This window comes from Neodiprion virginianus, chromosome 5, assembly GCF_021901495.1.
Source record: "Neodiprion virginianus isolate iyNeoVirg1 chromosome 5, iyNeoVirg1.1, whole genome shotgun sequence".
Classification (NCBI taxonomy): Eukaryota; Metazoa; Arthropoda; class Insecta; order Hymenoptera; family Diprionidae; genus Neodiprion; species Neodiprion virginianus.
This window is the reverse complement of record NC_060881.1, coordinates 20,244,520-20,258,518: the sequence shown is the minus strand read 5'-3', so window position 1 is coordinate 20,258,518 and position 13,999 is coordinate 20,244,520. Positions and strand designations below refer to the sequence as shown.

The following is a 13,999-nucleotide window of genomic DNA, read 5'->3' as shown; positions in this document are numbered from 1 at the left end:
ATAGTGATAATTAAGAGGAAACTCTTTTGTGGTCTGAATATACATTTTTATTTTTTACTCTTTCCTCGACGACGTTGATGATTAACGATCGAAATCAATCGACGTAACGATTGTCTCAGAATCTTATAATAACTTCCATTTTTACCTATTATATATAAAATTTTTATTTCTTTTCCTGTTTTTTTTTGTTTTTTTTTTCTCCTTTTTTTATATACAACCAAGACAGCTTCTAGCGTCGTTTTCAGTCGTCACGTTCAATGTACGCTTCGTCATTTTTTCATTTCCATATGACATTCAGATTTTTATTTCTTCAGCTATTTAAATGTTGTTTTCTTTTCTCTTTATTTCCTTTTCTTTCCATCGCTCACCTTGAAAACAAAAGAGTGATATTGATCCTGGTCAACATTATTTTAAATACTACATACCTCCTGTATATTAATGAAAATTATACGAAATTAATTTTTTTTCTTGTCATTATTATTACTATTATTTAGAGGGGTAATAAGTAAATTCGACGAGATTCGATTTGGACAAAATGCTTTCCGCAGCCTTGTCATTGACTAAACGTCGAAAGTGTTGTCATCACTGTGAAAAAATTCCAGATGCAGGATGATTTAGCGATTTCATATTAGATATTTTGAAAATCAATATCCGGTGAATTTCACACCACAGTCCTGAAATTTTGTAATTCTGCGTATTTTTTTGTATTTGTTTTTTTTTTGCTTCGAACGCAAAGATATACAATATACATATTATATCGTGAGAAGAATTTATATAAGATCCAACGAACTCGTCTGGGGTTTTTACTGGTTTGTTTATTTTTCCTCTCAGTTCTTGTCTTTCTGGTTTTTCTTTTTTTTTTTCTTTAAAGTTTGTCTTAATATTATAATATTATTACTATTATTTTTATCACTGACTAGTCTATCTTCACGGCAGCGTAAATTTTCCCAATAAACGCGTAAGCCGCAAAGAATCCGATGGTTCCGGTCAAAAGCCAGAATGTCAGTACCATCAGACCTGTGTAACTGAAGTACATCAACGTTGGCACTAATTCGGTTATTTCCAACTTTGTCACAAAGTAGAATATCGAGTAAGCCAATACATATATGGCTGATCCGCCACTCACTATAAAACTTCTCCACCACCATCTGTAGTCCTGAAAATAAATAAAAATCATTGTAACAATAATTTTTTATCGTTTCCGATTTGTCGGTATTTACTTGATGGGTTTACTCTATGTTCTAAGTCCATTAAATTGGCACACCCACATCCAAAATATTTTAAGCTGTAATTGCTCTTTAATTGCTATTTTTTTTTCAACTCCTTCTGCCGAAATTTGTGTTCCGGTTAGCTTTCAGCAAAGTTGGCAGTGCCACAACGATAAATGAAGAACTGGTACCGATAAAAAAAAAAAAGACAACGCCATATTTTTTTTACCACCTCCCTACCAAGGATGGATTTTTCAGGCTCGTCGATGACCTAAAAAATCGCCCTCGCGGCATCTGTGTGTGGTCAATTCCAAGGGCCAAAATACAGGTCAGGCTGTCGTATGACGATACTCGATTTTCGGTTGGTCATCTCTTTTCTCGTAAAACAAATTAGGGTCGTTGGATTACTTGAGCAAATAAAAGGCTAAAAATATAGTGTTGTCTTTTTTTTTCTATCGACACTAGTTCTCCATTAAACACTGTGGTGTTGCTAACTTATTGGAAAGCTGGCAATATCAGAAATTTCGGGTGAAGGAATTGAGCAAAAAAATTGCGAATGAAGCATAAGAATAGCAATTAAATTTGAAACAAAAAAAAAAAGATGTATACTTTGACAATGGATGTACTAACTCAATGAACTTCTTTGTTATTGGTTTTTTTTGTTATGTTGTTATACTGATTGAAAACTTGTCGATATTGTCTCCATTTTTTTCCAACATAATAAATCGATTTACTTACTTCTCCGCAAAGTTGGAAATAGACCATAACAATGGATATTTGCGAGCAGGATATGACGAGTATGCAGAAGACGAGAAAGAGAAAACCAAATAGGTAGTAAAACTGGTTTTCCCACAGCGCTGTCAGGATGAAAAACAGCTCAATGAAAACTGCCCCAAACGGCAGAATCCCAGCCATCAGTGTACTGGAAAGTGAAGAGAAAAGAAGCATTGGTTAGGTTTTTATCAAGGGTCACCTACACTAGTTTCTTTTTGCAATCCATGTATACTAGGGTGTTTCAGAAAAAAATTATGTCATAATCGCCAACTTTCGTCCCTTATCACACAACATACTATACCATAAGCAGTCTAATTGTTTCTCGATTCATCGAATCGATCAGGAATTTTTTAATAACGATCGAAGTATTGTCAAAAAGTTCGCTCTAAGCAGCTACGGCTGAATACATATTCTACAGATTTTGACTTTATTTATTTCACAGCCAGACGGCCGTTGGGGTTATATTTTGTAAACTATTTGTTATTAATTAGAAAGATAATTTATCAATCCTGGCTGACGGGAGTGCACTTCCGAACATTGGGGCGATCATTTTACAAAAAATATGAAATCAAATCGATGTTCCAAGAAAAAATAGGATCGTTTCTCACAAACACTCTTACATCGGTCAGAAGAGAAATCGGCGAGAAATTTTATATTCAAACTTCATTATAAATGGATGAAAAAACGAATACCAACCATAGAATTGGATTCATGTACCACAACTGATCAGGAACCTGTCTGGGAATCTGATTCGTCCTAACGGGATGAGCAAAGGGCTGTTTTCTATATCCGAAGAAGTAACCGAGGTAAACGAGAGGCAGAGAAATGCCAAACCAGAGGCAAAGCAGGGACAACATAGTGGTGAAAGGAACAGCGCCTGAACTCTTCTTTCCCCAAATGAAGAAATTCAGGAAGAAACAAGTGGTGAAAACTATCCCCGGATAAAGCATTGCAGTCTGAAAAGTAAAAATTTTAAATTATTTATTGCACAGACGGCGACGAGGAAAAGGTTAACAAATATTGAAACAACCGAGAAAGAGAATCACTCACCAGTAACGCAGCCTTCTTCCATTCTCTGCCTCGCATCGTTTTGTAGAGACGCGCCGAAAAGTAACCGGCGACAAGCCCGGAGAACACGTAAAGGAATATAGCGCAGGTGCCAAGGGCTCCTCTACTCGCAGGTGACAACATACCCAGCATTGCAAAAACTGTGAAGAATTGTCGGGAATAATTGGAATCAACAGTTTAAAAAGAAAAAAACGAAAAAGTCATCTGAATAATATGGACAAACTATTATAGAATTAACTGATAAAAATACCATCCAAAGAAACCCAAACAGATCTGAAAGTCCTAGAAATTGGATGAATAAACCGGATAACAGGCTGAAATAGTAAAAAAAAAAAAAAAAAAAAAAAAATGTGAAAACGGTCTAGAAGACTGAAAACTAATAATCGGCAAGTGTCTAAAACTTACTTCAAATAGTTTGCTGCAAATTCTGAAATGATATTACGAGAGAATTTTCCTATGCCATCTTGATTCATTGAACTTTGGATGCTACTCCAAAACCTTTTTTCTCTGTATCTACGTCGCTATTATACAAATAAACTGAAAGAATGACTTACATATAGTGATAAGCGCCATGAAGAAAATCTGAATTCCACTACCAATGACAGCAGCGAAGAGTCGAGAGTTTGTCGGTGGTCGAAAAACGTCGCCGTGAACAAGTTTCCACCCAGTTTCTTCTATCGCTTCATCAAGACCGCTTAAACTGTCACTTTCGCCTGCGTTATACTTTGCTATGTCCCGTCTGAGTGTTCTCACCATTATCATAGTCAGTATTCCTGGAATAAATAAAATTTCGATATTTTCGCTATCGCTCATGTGTTTACAAAATTAAAATCGTCAAAAAAAATGGTGAAAACTACACTGTATTGGCTGAGAAAATTTGGAATGGTAAATTTCGATTCTAGGGAGAAAGATGTAGGTACTATCTATCCAAGAATACTGTTTTCAAATTCGAAGCAAATCGAATGAGAAATTGTTTTGTCTACTTGCTTTGTCAATCGATTCTGATGAAAAAAAAAAAAAAAACAAGCAAAGCCCGATCGATATACTTTGACATGAAACAAACCCCGATTAAATTGAATTGGTTGTAGGTATATAAATTCCCGAAATTCACCCAGTTTTTCAGACAATCGCGAATTTCGTGGAGGAACGACAAATGTTTACCACAACGTCGATTTAACGGAAACAGTAATTATCAAAGACTCAATTTCTTACCAGATAGAAAGAAGACCACAACCAACGAGTTTATTATAGAGAACCAGTGAATCTGGACGTCGCTCATGCCAAGATACACGTCCCATCTGCTCGCCCAACTGACAGCGGACTCTTTCCACACGACAGAGTAGAAAAATTGGAGTTTGGTGCCTTCTGGGTTGATGAAAAGTGGCTTGGGATTATCAGGGATGATGCATTCATTCTTGTCAGTAAATTCGATCTGATTGGTATCAACAGAACTTGCCTCCACTTCAAAACCAACAACTCTGTACTGGTTTCTGTTTGAAAAAAAAAAAAGGAACGTATATTATTCATAAATCTGACTTACATTTTTACCCACAAGTTTCGAATTTGATTATAATTTGATTTTCGACTTTAAAAGTGTTTTGTTACAAGATACTAGCTGGAATTAGTAACATTTGAAATATTTTTCAATAAAGATCAACTTACTCTCCGTGTTTGTGATAGCTGAGAATCAGCTTCAGGTAATTGTTGATGTACGCTTGGCCATTTTTAATTCCACCTAATCTGTATCCGGGTTGTACTGTGAAGTCGTTGGTCTCTGGATGTTGCTGTTTAGTTGCCGCAGGCAGATTGTCTATCAGTCTGAAATCAGGAAGGGCAACAGAATGAAGAGAAACGTTGACATAAAATTCTTGAGAAAATGATTTCATAGATTTTTCAACACGGATCACTGGAATGGTCATAAAATGTACTCACAGATGTACATAGTACTCGTGCTGAATTCGCTCTATTGCTAGCTCAGATTTTTCCTTGCTCCAAGTCATCTTTTCATTCGGCGTGTGACACAGAAGTCGACAATGAACAGGAACATTCATCTCAACTTCGTAAGGCGTGTTGACAATTCTTTGAACAAAGAAAAGGGCTTTTGAATTGGGTGTGAAAAAAAAAAATACAGGAAAGATGAAGATTTTTAGTAGCAAAGATGCTGTTGAAACTTGAAAATAACCAATAGTACAAGCAAAAACCAAAAACTGCTCTTTTCTGAACAGAAAAATACTTGCGTGGGTTTGAAAAGCTAATATTTGGTTCGATAAACGCTTGATCGCAATTTTGTCAGAATATTAAATGGAATAATAAAATGACATTGATTGCTATGAATTAATTGATAAATTAAATACAATCCCTGGCTTGTTGCCTGATTTCTATATTCTAGTAAAGGATTTTTCCAGCAGAGTTTGGATATATCATGCATAAGTCATTTACAGAAGCAGAACGCCTCTCAGGGTAATAATATATCATGTCACCTGTCGCCCCTGAGTATCTCGCCCAAGTTTTCGGACTTATAGATGAGAGCGCCGCCTTTTGGATTGCAGAAGTCCAACGAATAGTAGCCGTATGGCAACTGAGTTCTGGTACTCGTCATTTTGACAGCCTTGACGTCGATTTTCTGACCAGCCGTGAACTCCACCGGTGCAACTCCTGGTACATAAAAAGCATCTGCTTGGAGAAGCAAGACGAAAAGCCAGATCGTCCACCATTTTAACCTTTCCTGAAAACACAAAAAAAGTGAAAACGAATCGAAGCATGTTACAAGATTCGGTGACGCGGGTGAAATTGAGCATCATGGGATCACAATTTTGGATTATTGGATCTAGATAAAGTTGGTGCAATATTTACTAATAAAAAGGTGTGAAGCGTTGAATTGACAAAAAGTGCCAAGTTGTCTCTAAATGTTTGCACAGCTTTTATTCATTAGCTGTGTTTGTCAGTCTAGTGGCTGATAGCTTGCGTTACCAGAAGTGCGTGAAATACGTGGAAAAAATAAGCTTAGAGGAAGAGAGATCGAAACGCGGTTTGAACCGTCGACGATGACGTGACGTGCGATTTCGGACGATGAATGATGTTTGGGGTGTAAGAACCGCTAATGTTTGAGAAAGGAGGCGATGAGGACGTGTAAGAAACGCTTAAACCGCGAGGAGATGAAGAAGATTCGACGGAAATTCGAGAATCCGGGTAACAGAAAGAAATTGAGCGCTCGAATATCGCTGCACATATTCAGCGTTAAGATGCATCGTTGTTGAATATTTTCATTATTTTACTCACCATTATTTGACGTTAGTGTTTGGCCAAAGGCGCGCCACGCCGACCCTACCTGACTTTTAATCGCGATACCCCACTCGTTCACACGTCAAAATTGCAGCAGAACCATAACAGTCGTCTGAACGTAGCCGCTATTCGACTTTCGATGCTAGACTGGCGAGATTGATGGAATAAATATTTGATGAATCTTTCAACGCGCCTTGCGCCATCTTTCGGCAATTTATCGTAATAACGATTAAAATTGCAGTCAACCCAGGGAATATTTCCTGTAGCATCAGCGGCATCAGACCGTGCACGAGGGTGATCGGCAGCGCCCAATAAATGCGATATCGTCTGGTGGTTGTCTACTATCAGATATTGTTATTAGACAGAAGTTTAGTACAAGATTCAACCGCACTGAGCGCACTTCTTTCCTGCTGAAAACACAAAATGGTGTGGTTATTCGTCTATATAATCATACCAACATAATAATTCTTCCACCATGCCTTACAAGCATATCACCAGAGATCACTATAAATATCTCGGCTTGGATAATTTTGAGCACTAGTAGCTAACTTTGGGTCACACTTAATTATAAAATGAATGCCGCAGCTATGTTCTTTGATGACGTGAAAAGTAGCGAAAAATAGTTTCACATATTTTCTACTTCTTCCGAAATAAGATATAAAAGGTCGACGTGGGCACGAAATAAACGGAACTAGATCAGTCTTCATCTTGACTAGACTTTTTGACGCCATACGGTTGGCCAATTTGTAACGGGATTCGCAATCCCAGCGCGAAGAGGGGGGGGGGGGGGGGGAGAAAAAAGACGAAATATATCCCTCGAAAAAGGAAAATATCGTCCCACGTGGGGGGCTTTAATTACAAGTTTTGTTCGATTAGATATGTGTTTGTTGAGTTTATTTTGATTGAATAACAATGGTGCAGGTAAGAGGATCGTATTGACTGTATAAATAGTATCAGAACAATCATTAAATAACGATAAAAGAACCGATGCATATTCGTTCATTTCTCACTTTTTCTTTTTACCCTTACAACGTCGTAAAGTATTTCGCGGTGGTATAGTTGGCATCCATGTGCCGGTGATTGTGTTTGTGTTTTTCTCTGCGCTGTGCGCTGCGCGTACCTGAATTTTTTTCCCTCATGTTTCTTTTATCTTTCATTTCGCTCTTTCTTTATCGTTAGCGCGTTGCCTCGTTTCTTTCTCCGTCTCGCTTCCTCGATCATCTCCGGCACCCTCGGTTCTTCGTTGACTGCAATTCGTCCCGAATCACTCTCTTTTCTCGGTTGCCGGGTATCTACTCTGTCATCCACAGTAGCCATCCATTATAGTAAATACAGATACACATTATACGCAGGAAGATGGCAGATTATTTCAATTTTATAATACTTTGCGAAGGGTTGTTTCTGTGAAACGAAAGAAAAGTAACAAACAAAAAGAAAGAAGAAAACATACCACGAAAACCCAATAATATTGTTATCATTATTATACATATATCTGCGGCTTTTTAACTGCGACTGCGATAACGAGCTGAAAAAGTATACATACGTAAATAATCGAATATTGCTACAAGTACTACGAATCGAACTAGGTTATTTTCTTTTTTATCGTTTTTTTTTTTTTTTTTTAAATTTTTGTTAGTACCAATTTCTTACACGCCCACAGTCAATGTTAACTAGATCTCAATCTGTATTATAATTGTTACAAATAATATTCTTGTGTTCTCACAAAGTAATGCTAATGCATGCATGCGTGTGTGTTTTAAAGTACGGAATATTATTATTATTACACTGCATTAATCAGAGAAGCTGAATTGCTTTTATATTGTATCCCACAACTCATATTTCTCATTTTACACTTGGTATACAAACTTAGATAATTCTTGTTATTGTACTTGTAATGCACATGTTTTGTTGTTATGTCATAGTTTTATAAGGTATATGGGAAAAGAAAAAGAATCATTTTTCTTTTTTGTTTCTGTCTTCACATATTCTGTCATTGAGCTAATTGTTCCATGCTTTCCCATCCTCATTCCTAAAATCTCCCAACTCTCATAATTTCCAAGTATTTTCCACAATCGAACATAGTTTTCTTTTTTCGAAGAAACGGTGCTTTGTGCCTTTCCCTCATTCAATTGTAGTTAGCGACACAAATTTCTATTTAGATATTAAAAGTGATTTGAATTTTTATCTATGAAAAAGTTCAATTATTACCGTTAAAATAAAATCTGAGAAAAGTTGAATATTGGTTTTTGATACTGAAAAATCTGCTGTAGCACGATCTTACTTATCAATTTATTTTGAAATTTTTCCAAAGTAAGTAGGTTCTTGATACACGTTTACATTTTTCCCTCCCTTAATCTGACTGTATGAAAACGATACAAAAGCCCAATCTGTTGAATTTCCGAGCCAAGAAATTAAGACATACTTCTCTTATAATCATCAGGCAATCGATGAAATGGAGCAGTGTGATTTGCCACAGGCGTTCCGTCTTTTAGGCGAAATGAACGCCAATGTAACGCAGGTGAATCAGCTTGTGGACAACATGCTGGCAAGGGTAAAAAGTGGAGAAATATCGACGGACAAGGGTCTAAGTTTCCTGGAGATGAAGTATCACATGCTTCTCTCCTATCTCATAAACCTGACCTATGTCGTCCTGAGGAAATGCTCGGGAGAAAAGATCGAGGGCGATCCATCAATAGACCGTCTCGTTGAGATAAGGACCGTCCTTGAGAAAATTCGACCCATTGATCATAAACTTAAGTACCAGATAGACAAGCTCGTTAAAACCGCTGTGACTGGTGCTGCCAGCGGAGATGATCCAGCCAACTTCAGGGCAAATCCTGACGCTCTCGTTGGAAAAATTGAGGCCTCCGATTTGGACCCGGATAGCGAAGACGGCGAGGAAAAGGAGATCACTAAAACTCAAATCAAGAAGTCCGGCATTTATGTACCGCCCAGATTGGCTGCCGTTCATTACGGTAAGAAATAGGAAAAAGAACTCTGATTTTTCTTCGATATTTCTATTCCTTTTTTTCGCCATCTTATCTCAAGTGACATCTAACGTCTTCTTCCCGCAGACAAAAACATTTCGAAAGTACTAATCTTAATTCTGGCTGTTTAGATGGAGATGAAACAAATACAGAGAGGCAGCGTAAGGCGGATATAAGAGCAAAAAGGCGTGCTGTGTCAGGAGCGGTTCTTAGAGAGCTGAGAGAGGAATATCTGGACGCGCCTGCAGAGGACTCGCAGAGCCTTGGAGAGAAGCAGGCAAGTCTTGGGTTCGAGAACAAGCGTAAAATGGAGTACGAGGAGAACTACATGACTCGTCTTCCCGTCACTAAACAAGAGAGACACCGTCGTCGGCAGGTTACTACGCTTGGAAGTTTGGGTGACGAGATCACTTCCTTCGGTGGACCTTCGTCCGTTGTAAAGACCGGAAAGAAGAGGAAAGTCCCCAAAGGAAAAGCAAAAAAAAGTAATTATCTCTGCGCTAATTTATTGAATTTTTGAAGGTAGACAATATCTCTCTCTCTGTCTGTCTGTCTGAATTTCGCAAGCATAAGAAAATCGTCGTTCGATCTTTGAGATTAAATGTGTACATTTCTTTTTTCCAGGTTTCAAAAAAAAAAAGCATTAATTTGAAAACCTTGAAAGAAACACACGCGCGCGCGCGCACGCACACACACACACCCACACACACACACACACACACAACACGCACACACAAAACAAGCAAGCCAAACCCACAAAGCCGAGGATCATACAGCGGTAACTATTGAAATAAACATAAAGTAAACATTTTAAATGAAAGAAGAAGAAAAACGTAACAGTAATAATAATAATAATTAATAATAATGAAAATAAAATAAACTATACATGAAATTTACTCAGATAATCCAACGAGTTGAATAAAATGCGCACTGGTTAATTAATAGTTTATCAATGTAAAGAAAAAAGAAAATCGATGAAATATCCGTATTTCACTGGAAATAACCCAACGAGATACTCAAATCTACAATTTAATCACTTATTATTTATACGTGATCAAATTAATTAATATCGATAACGTCGTGTATTCGTACATATATATGCTATATATATATATACTATATATGTATATATTTTAAGGTGTTTCTTAATTTGGTCGTATTGAAATTTCTTCGCGTTTACCCACCAAAAGTAATCAATATATATAAAAACAATCTGGCTAAGTCCCCAAATTTGTTCAATAACTCTAACACGCCCCGCCAAGCTATCGAATTTTTTTTATCGAAAAACGGATGCGTTTGAAAATTTGTCAAGAAAACTGGTTACTACTCTAAAACTATATATTTTAACAAATGAAGACAGTTCTCCACTGATAGCGTGATAAATATTAGATCTAAGAAAATTTTATAAGAGATCTTTTTTGTAGAGCATTAAATTCCCTACAAAATAGTCATATGTAATAGAATTTTTTTTTTTAGAATATGTTGTTTCAAAGTAATTAATAGTTTCATGTATTTTTTCATATAAAAAATTTGACTGCTTGGCGAGGCGTGTTGGAGTTATCGGTAAATTCAGGAATTTAGCCAGTTTTTTCTGTATATGTTGATTAGATTTGGGGGGCGAGCGCGAAGAAATTCCGACATGACCAAAATAAGAACCACCCTCGTATACATATATATAATATGTGTATACCTCTGTTTTTATTTTGGTATGGTTTTTTAATTTATTATTATTATTATCGATTACTTATTATTTAAGTAATTAATTAATGTAGTAATGTCATTAATAATATTACTATCGGTTCTAATTGTTAAGAAAGTGATTCTGAAAGAGGGATAAGGAGGGAAAATGAGAAGGAGAATGAAAGATGAATAGAGAGAGAAGGCTAAAATCTTTGATTGTAATTTTTTAATTGCTGACATTTTTGCCAAATCTTATTTTCCACGTATTTTTTCTTGTCCTAGATTTTTTTTTTTTTTTTTTTTTTTTTAATCCGTAATTACAATACATCGAACAATAACGAATCGAATAATTCTGTCACTATATGACATTAACTATAAATTAACAAAAAGAAAAAAAAAAACATGATTGAATAACAAATATTAAAGCTTTCTCTCTCAGACAGAATGGGAAAAAGAGAACGAAATAATTCATAAATTGCAAAAAAAAAAGTAAAAGTATATGTAAACGTATACTGACTCCATTTGATCGTTAATCGATCGATTTTTTACGCAGGAGGTGGACCAACAACATTAAACCAGCTAAATATTAGTTGAGTACTTATGATATTTTACAGAGATCTAAATTGTCGTTGATAAAAATCATGCAATATGAACCCAAACAATGCCAACAAAAATACAACGGATGTTAAAATTTTATTTAATGCAATATCAAAGTCTCTAAACGAAAACTCGAGGAATTTTTTTCCTCTCGCTGTTTAATTTCTTCGTTGTGTGCTTTTTTTGCCACCCTAGATTGATCAAATTCCTTTGAGCATACAGATCTCAGCTATATAGCGTTAAAAGATCGAATACTGTTTTCATCTAACATCAATTTTTTATCTCGTTGATTAGCAATTAAATATATTTTGTTCGCATTTTTCCAAGCAAAGAAAAAAAAAAAATATGTTGAAGTTTTTGGCGATATTTGTCTAATTAATTATTGTGTTTTTATTTAGGTATTTATTACTATTATTATTATTATTATTATTATGTATATTCTTATCGTTAAGTTTTTTTGTTCTCGCGGTGTACAATTATTATTATCATTAGTTATAATTATACATAATTATTGTGTTAACGTGTTTGTTGCGAGTTTTTTCTAATATCACTATTATATTTTTTTGATCTCTTTTCTTATTCGTTGCTACAATTGTAGTAAGAGAGGATGTCAATATGTTTGGAAAGGAGCAAAAAAAAAAAAAAAATCTACAGAAAGTAACAATGTCTACTCGGAGAAAGCAAGAAAAAAGAGGAGTCTCTCGATTGATTCTTTCTTTTGAAGTATCGACTTGATTTCTAAATCATATAGTATTATGGTATTTATATTATAAAGAAGAAATGAAAAAAAAGGAGAAAAGTAAGGAAAAAAAAATCATTAATTAATTAAAAGTAATGTGTATGTGACAAAATTCAAAATTGATGTTAACGTGTCCGAAGAAGTACTACTTAGGTTTAATAATAATTATGGCCGTTGAGTTGAAATTTCTGAATCACTGGGGTGAATGGAAAAGCCAATTACGACGTCTAACAGCTGAAAAAAAACGAATAGTATGATTTTAAATAACCGAGATGCTGATACCTGCTCACCGTTTGTTCCAAATGGCTAATTAATTGGAGCTCAAACCGTATGTTGAATAACCAATTGATATCATGGAGAAAATATGTCAATACTAATCTCAGTTTTTGTAGGACACGTTTTTGGTCGATAAACGTTTAGGTAAGTTTTTTATCATTTTCTTTTTGTTTCGTTTTGGACGAATTAATAGTCAATTTGCGTCGTATTGGTGAGCGGTATAGAATGAAAACAAAAATAATTATTGCGTAACTAGTTTCGTAATTTAAAATCATTACTGTCAATATATACATGTATATATGTATATATACATATAGAAATGTGTATATGATCGCTGACCCGGTACTCGCTCATCAACCATCCATAGAAATTATATTTTTTACAGAAGTGTTCAATTGCTGAGTCGCGTTCCGGGGATAGTTGAAAAAATTAGACGGCGTTGGTTGGTTTTTTGCTTTTAATTTTTCAAAAACACTCCTCCCTATCTTTAAATCTGTGAAAACAAGGTGAAAAAGTTAAATAAATAAAGAACAAGATGAATAAAATTAAAGTGAAGTAAAATAAAAAGTAAATAAAGAATTACATGAATAAATTGAAGAAGAAAAAAAATGTGATAACCGATGAATTATTCATGAGTATAAAAAACATGAAGAGAGAAAATGAAGAAAAAAAATAACAGTTTGATGGGGAAAAAGTAAAAAACAACCAAGAAAGAAAAGAATACGAGGAAGATTTTAAAAATAATACTATAACTAAATAATAATAATAATGATAAAACTAATGATATAATGATACTTAACAAAATAGCGCATTTGCCTTTGCATTATTTACAAATGCTTGGTAAAACTTGTATGAAACAGAAAATGTTCGGTATCACTGTTCCTTGCTGTATTTCGGGAGAGAAGGACAAGCGACAAAATTGATTTCTTCTTCTCTCTGAGGAAATCGGTTGTAGATTTTCCACAACTTTTTTATCGCATCGCTCTCTCCTGACTCGCATTTGAGGACATTCGAATGTTTTTGGGCACAAGAAATGTACGTAGCAAAGTGAAGGAAAAGCAAAAGCAAAACACACATATCCGCACACAATAGAATCAAAAAATGATATTATTATTATTATTATTATTTAATCGACTACCTCAAGTCAATAGAAAAGAGGAAAGAAAACAAAAAGAACATTGTCATGTTTACATCGAGATAAAAAGTCAATCCTTTGGTTTAATGGTTGTTTGTTTGTAATTTGTTTTTTTTGTCTTCACTGTACACGTTTCTGTGTTATTTTACAAAGATTTTATTTCCCCTTCACTAAACTTGCACTTACTATAAATCCATAAACGCTGTCGATGCAATTGAGTCAATTTTAGCATGAAATAATATTATTTCCGATG

At 35.1% G+C, this 13,999-nt stretch overlaps 2 protein-coding genes across 9 annotated transcripts; one reads left to right on the top strand and one right to left on the bottom strand.

Moving 5' to 3' along the window:
• Positions 1-146: 146 nt before the first annotated feature.
• Positions 147-6,491, bottom strand: LOC124304717 (transmembrane 9 superfamily member 4). Of its 2 annotated transcripts, XM_046763290.1 has the most exons (11): positions 6,330-6,491; positions 5,531-5,775; positions 4,983-5,129; positions 4,713-4,868; positions 4,263-4,540; positions 3,605-3,823; positions 3,033-3,190; positions 2,679-2,938; positions 1,947-2,130; positions 918-1,156; positions 147-368 (listed from the first exon to the last, which is right to left on the bottom strand). In XM_046763290.1, coding segments are annotated over exons 1-11 (1,890 nt in total). In that variant the 5' UTR covers positions 6,333-6,491; the 3' UTR covers positions 147-367. The 2 variants fall into 2 exon arrangements, with proteins under 2 accessions (XP_046619246.1, XP_046619244.1); XM_046763288.1 differs by having other exon boundaries at positions 147-1,156.
• Positions 6,492-7,121: 630 nt separating this feature from the next.
• On the top strand, positions 7,122-11,551 carry LOC124304721 (neuroguidin). 7 transcript variants are annotated; one of them, XM_046763303.1, is made up of 4 exons: positions 7,122-7,253; positions 8,773-9,307; positions 9,451-9,804; positions 9,944-11,551. In XM_046763303.1, exons 1-4 carry the CDS (start codon positions 7,245-7,247, stop codon positions 9,964-9,966), a joined length of 921 nt encoding a protein of 306 aa, XP_046619259.1. In that variant the 5' UTR covers positions 7,122-7,244; the 3' UTR covers positions 9,967-11,551. The 7 variants fall into 7 exon arrangements, with proteins under 7 accessions (XP_046619259.1, XP_046619264.1, XP_046619262.1 ...); XM_046763308.1 differs by lacking the exon at positions 7,122-7,253 and adding an exon at positions 7,480-7,657; XM_046763306.1 differs by lacking the exon at positions 7,122-7,253 and adding an exon at positions 7,480-7,865.
• Positions 11,552-13,999: the final 2,448 nt, after the last annotated feature.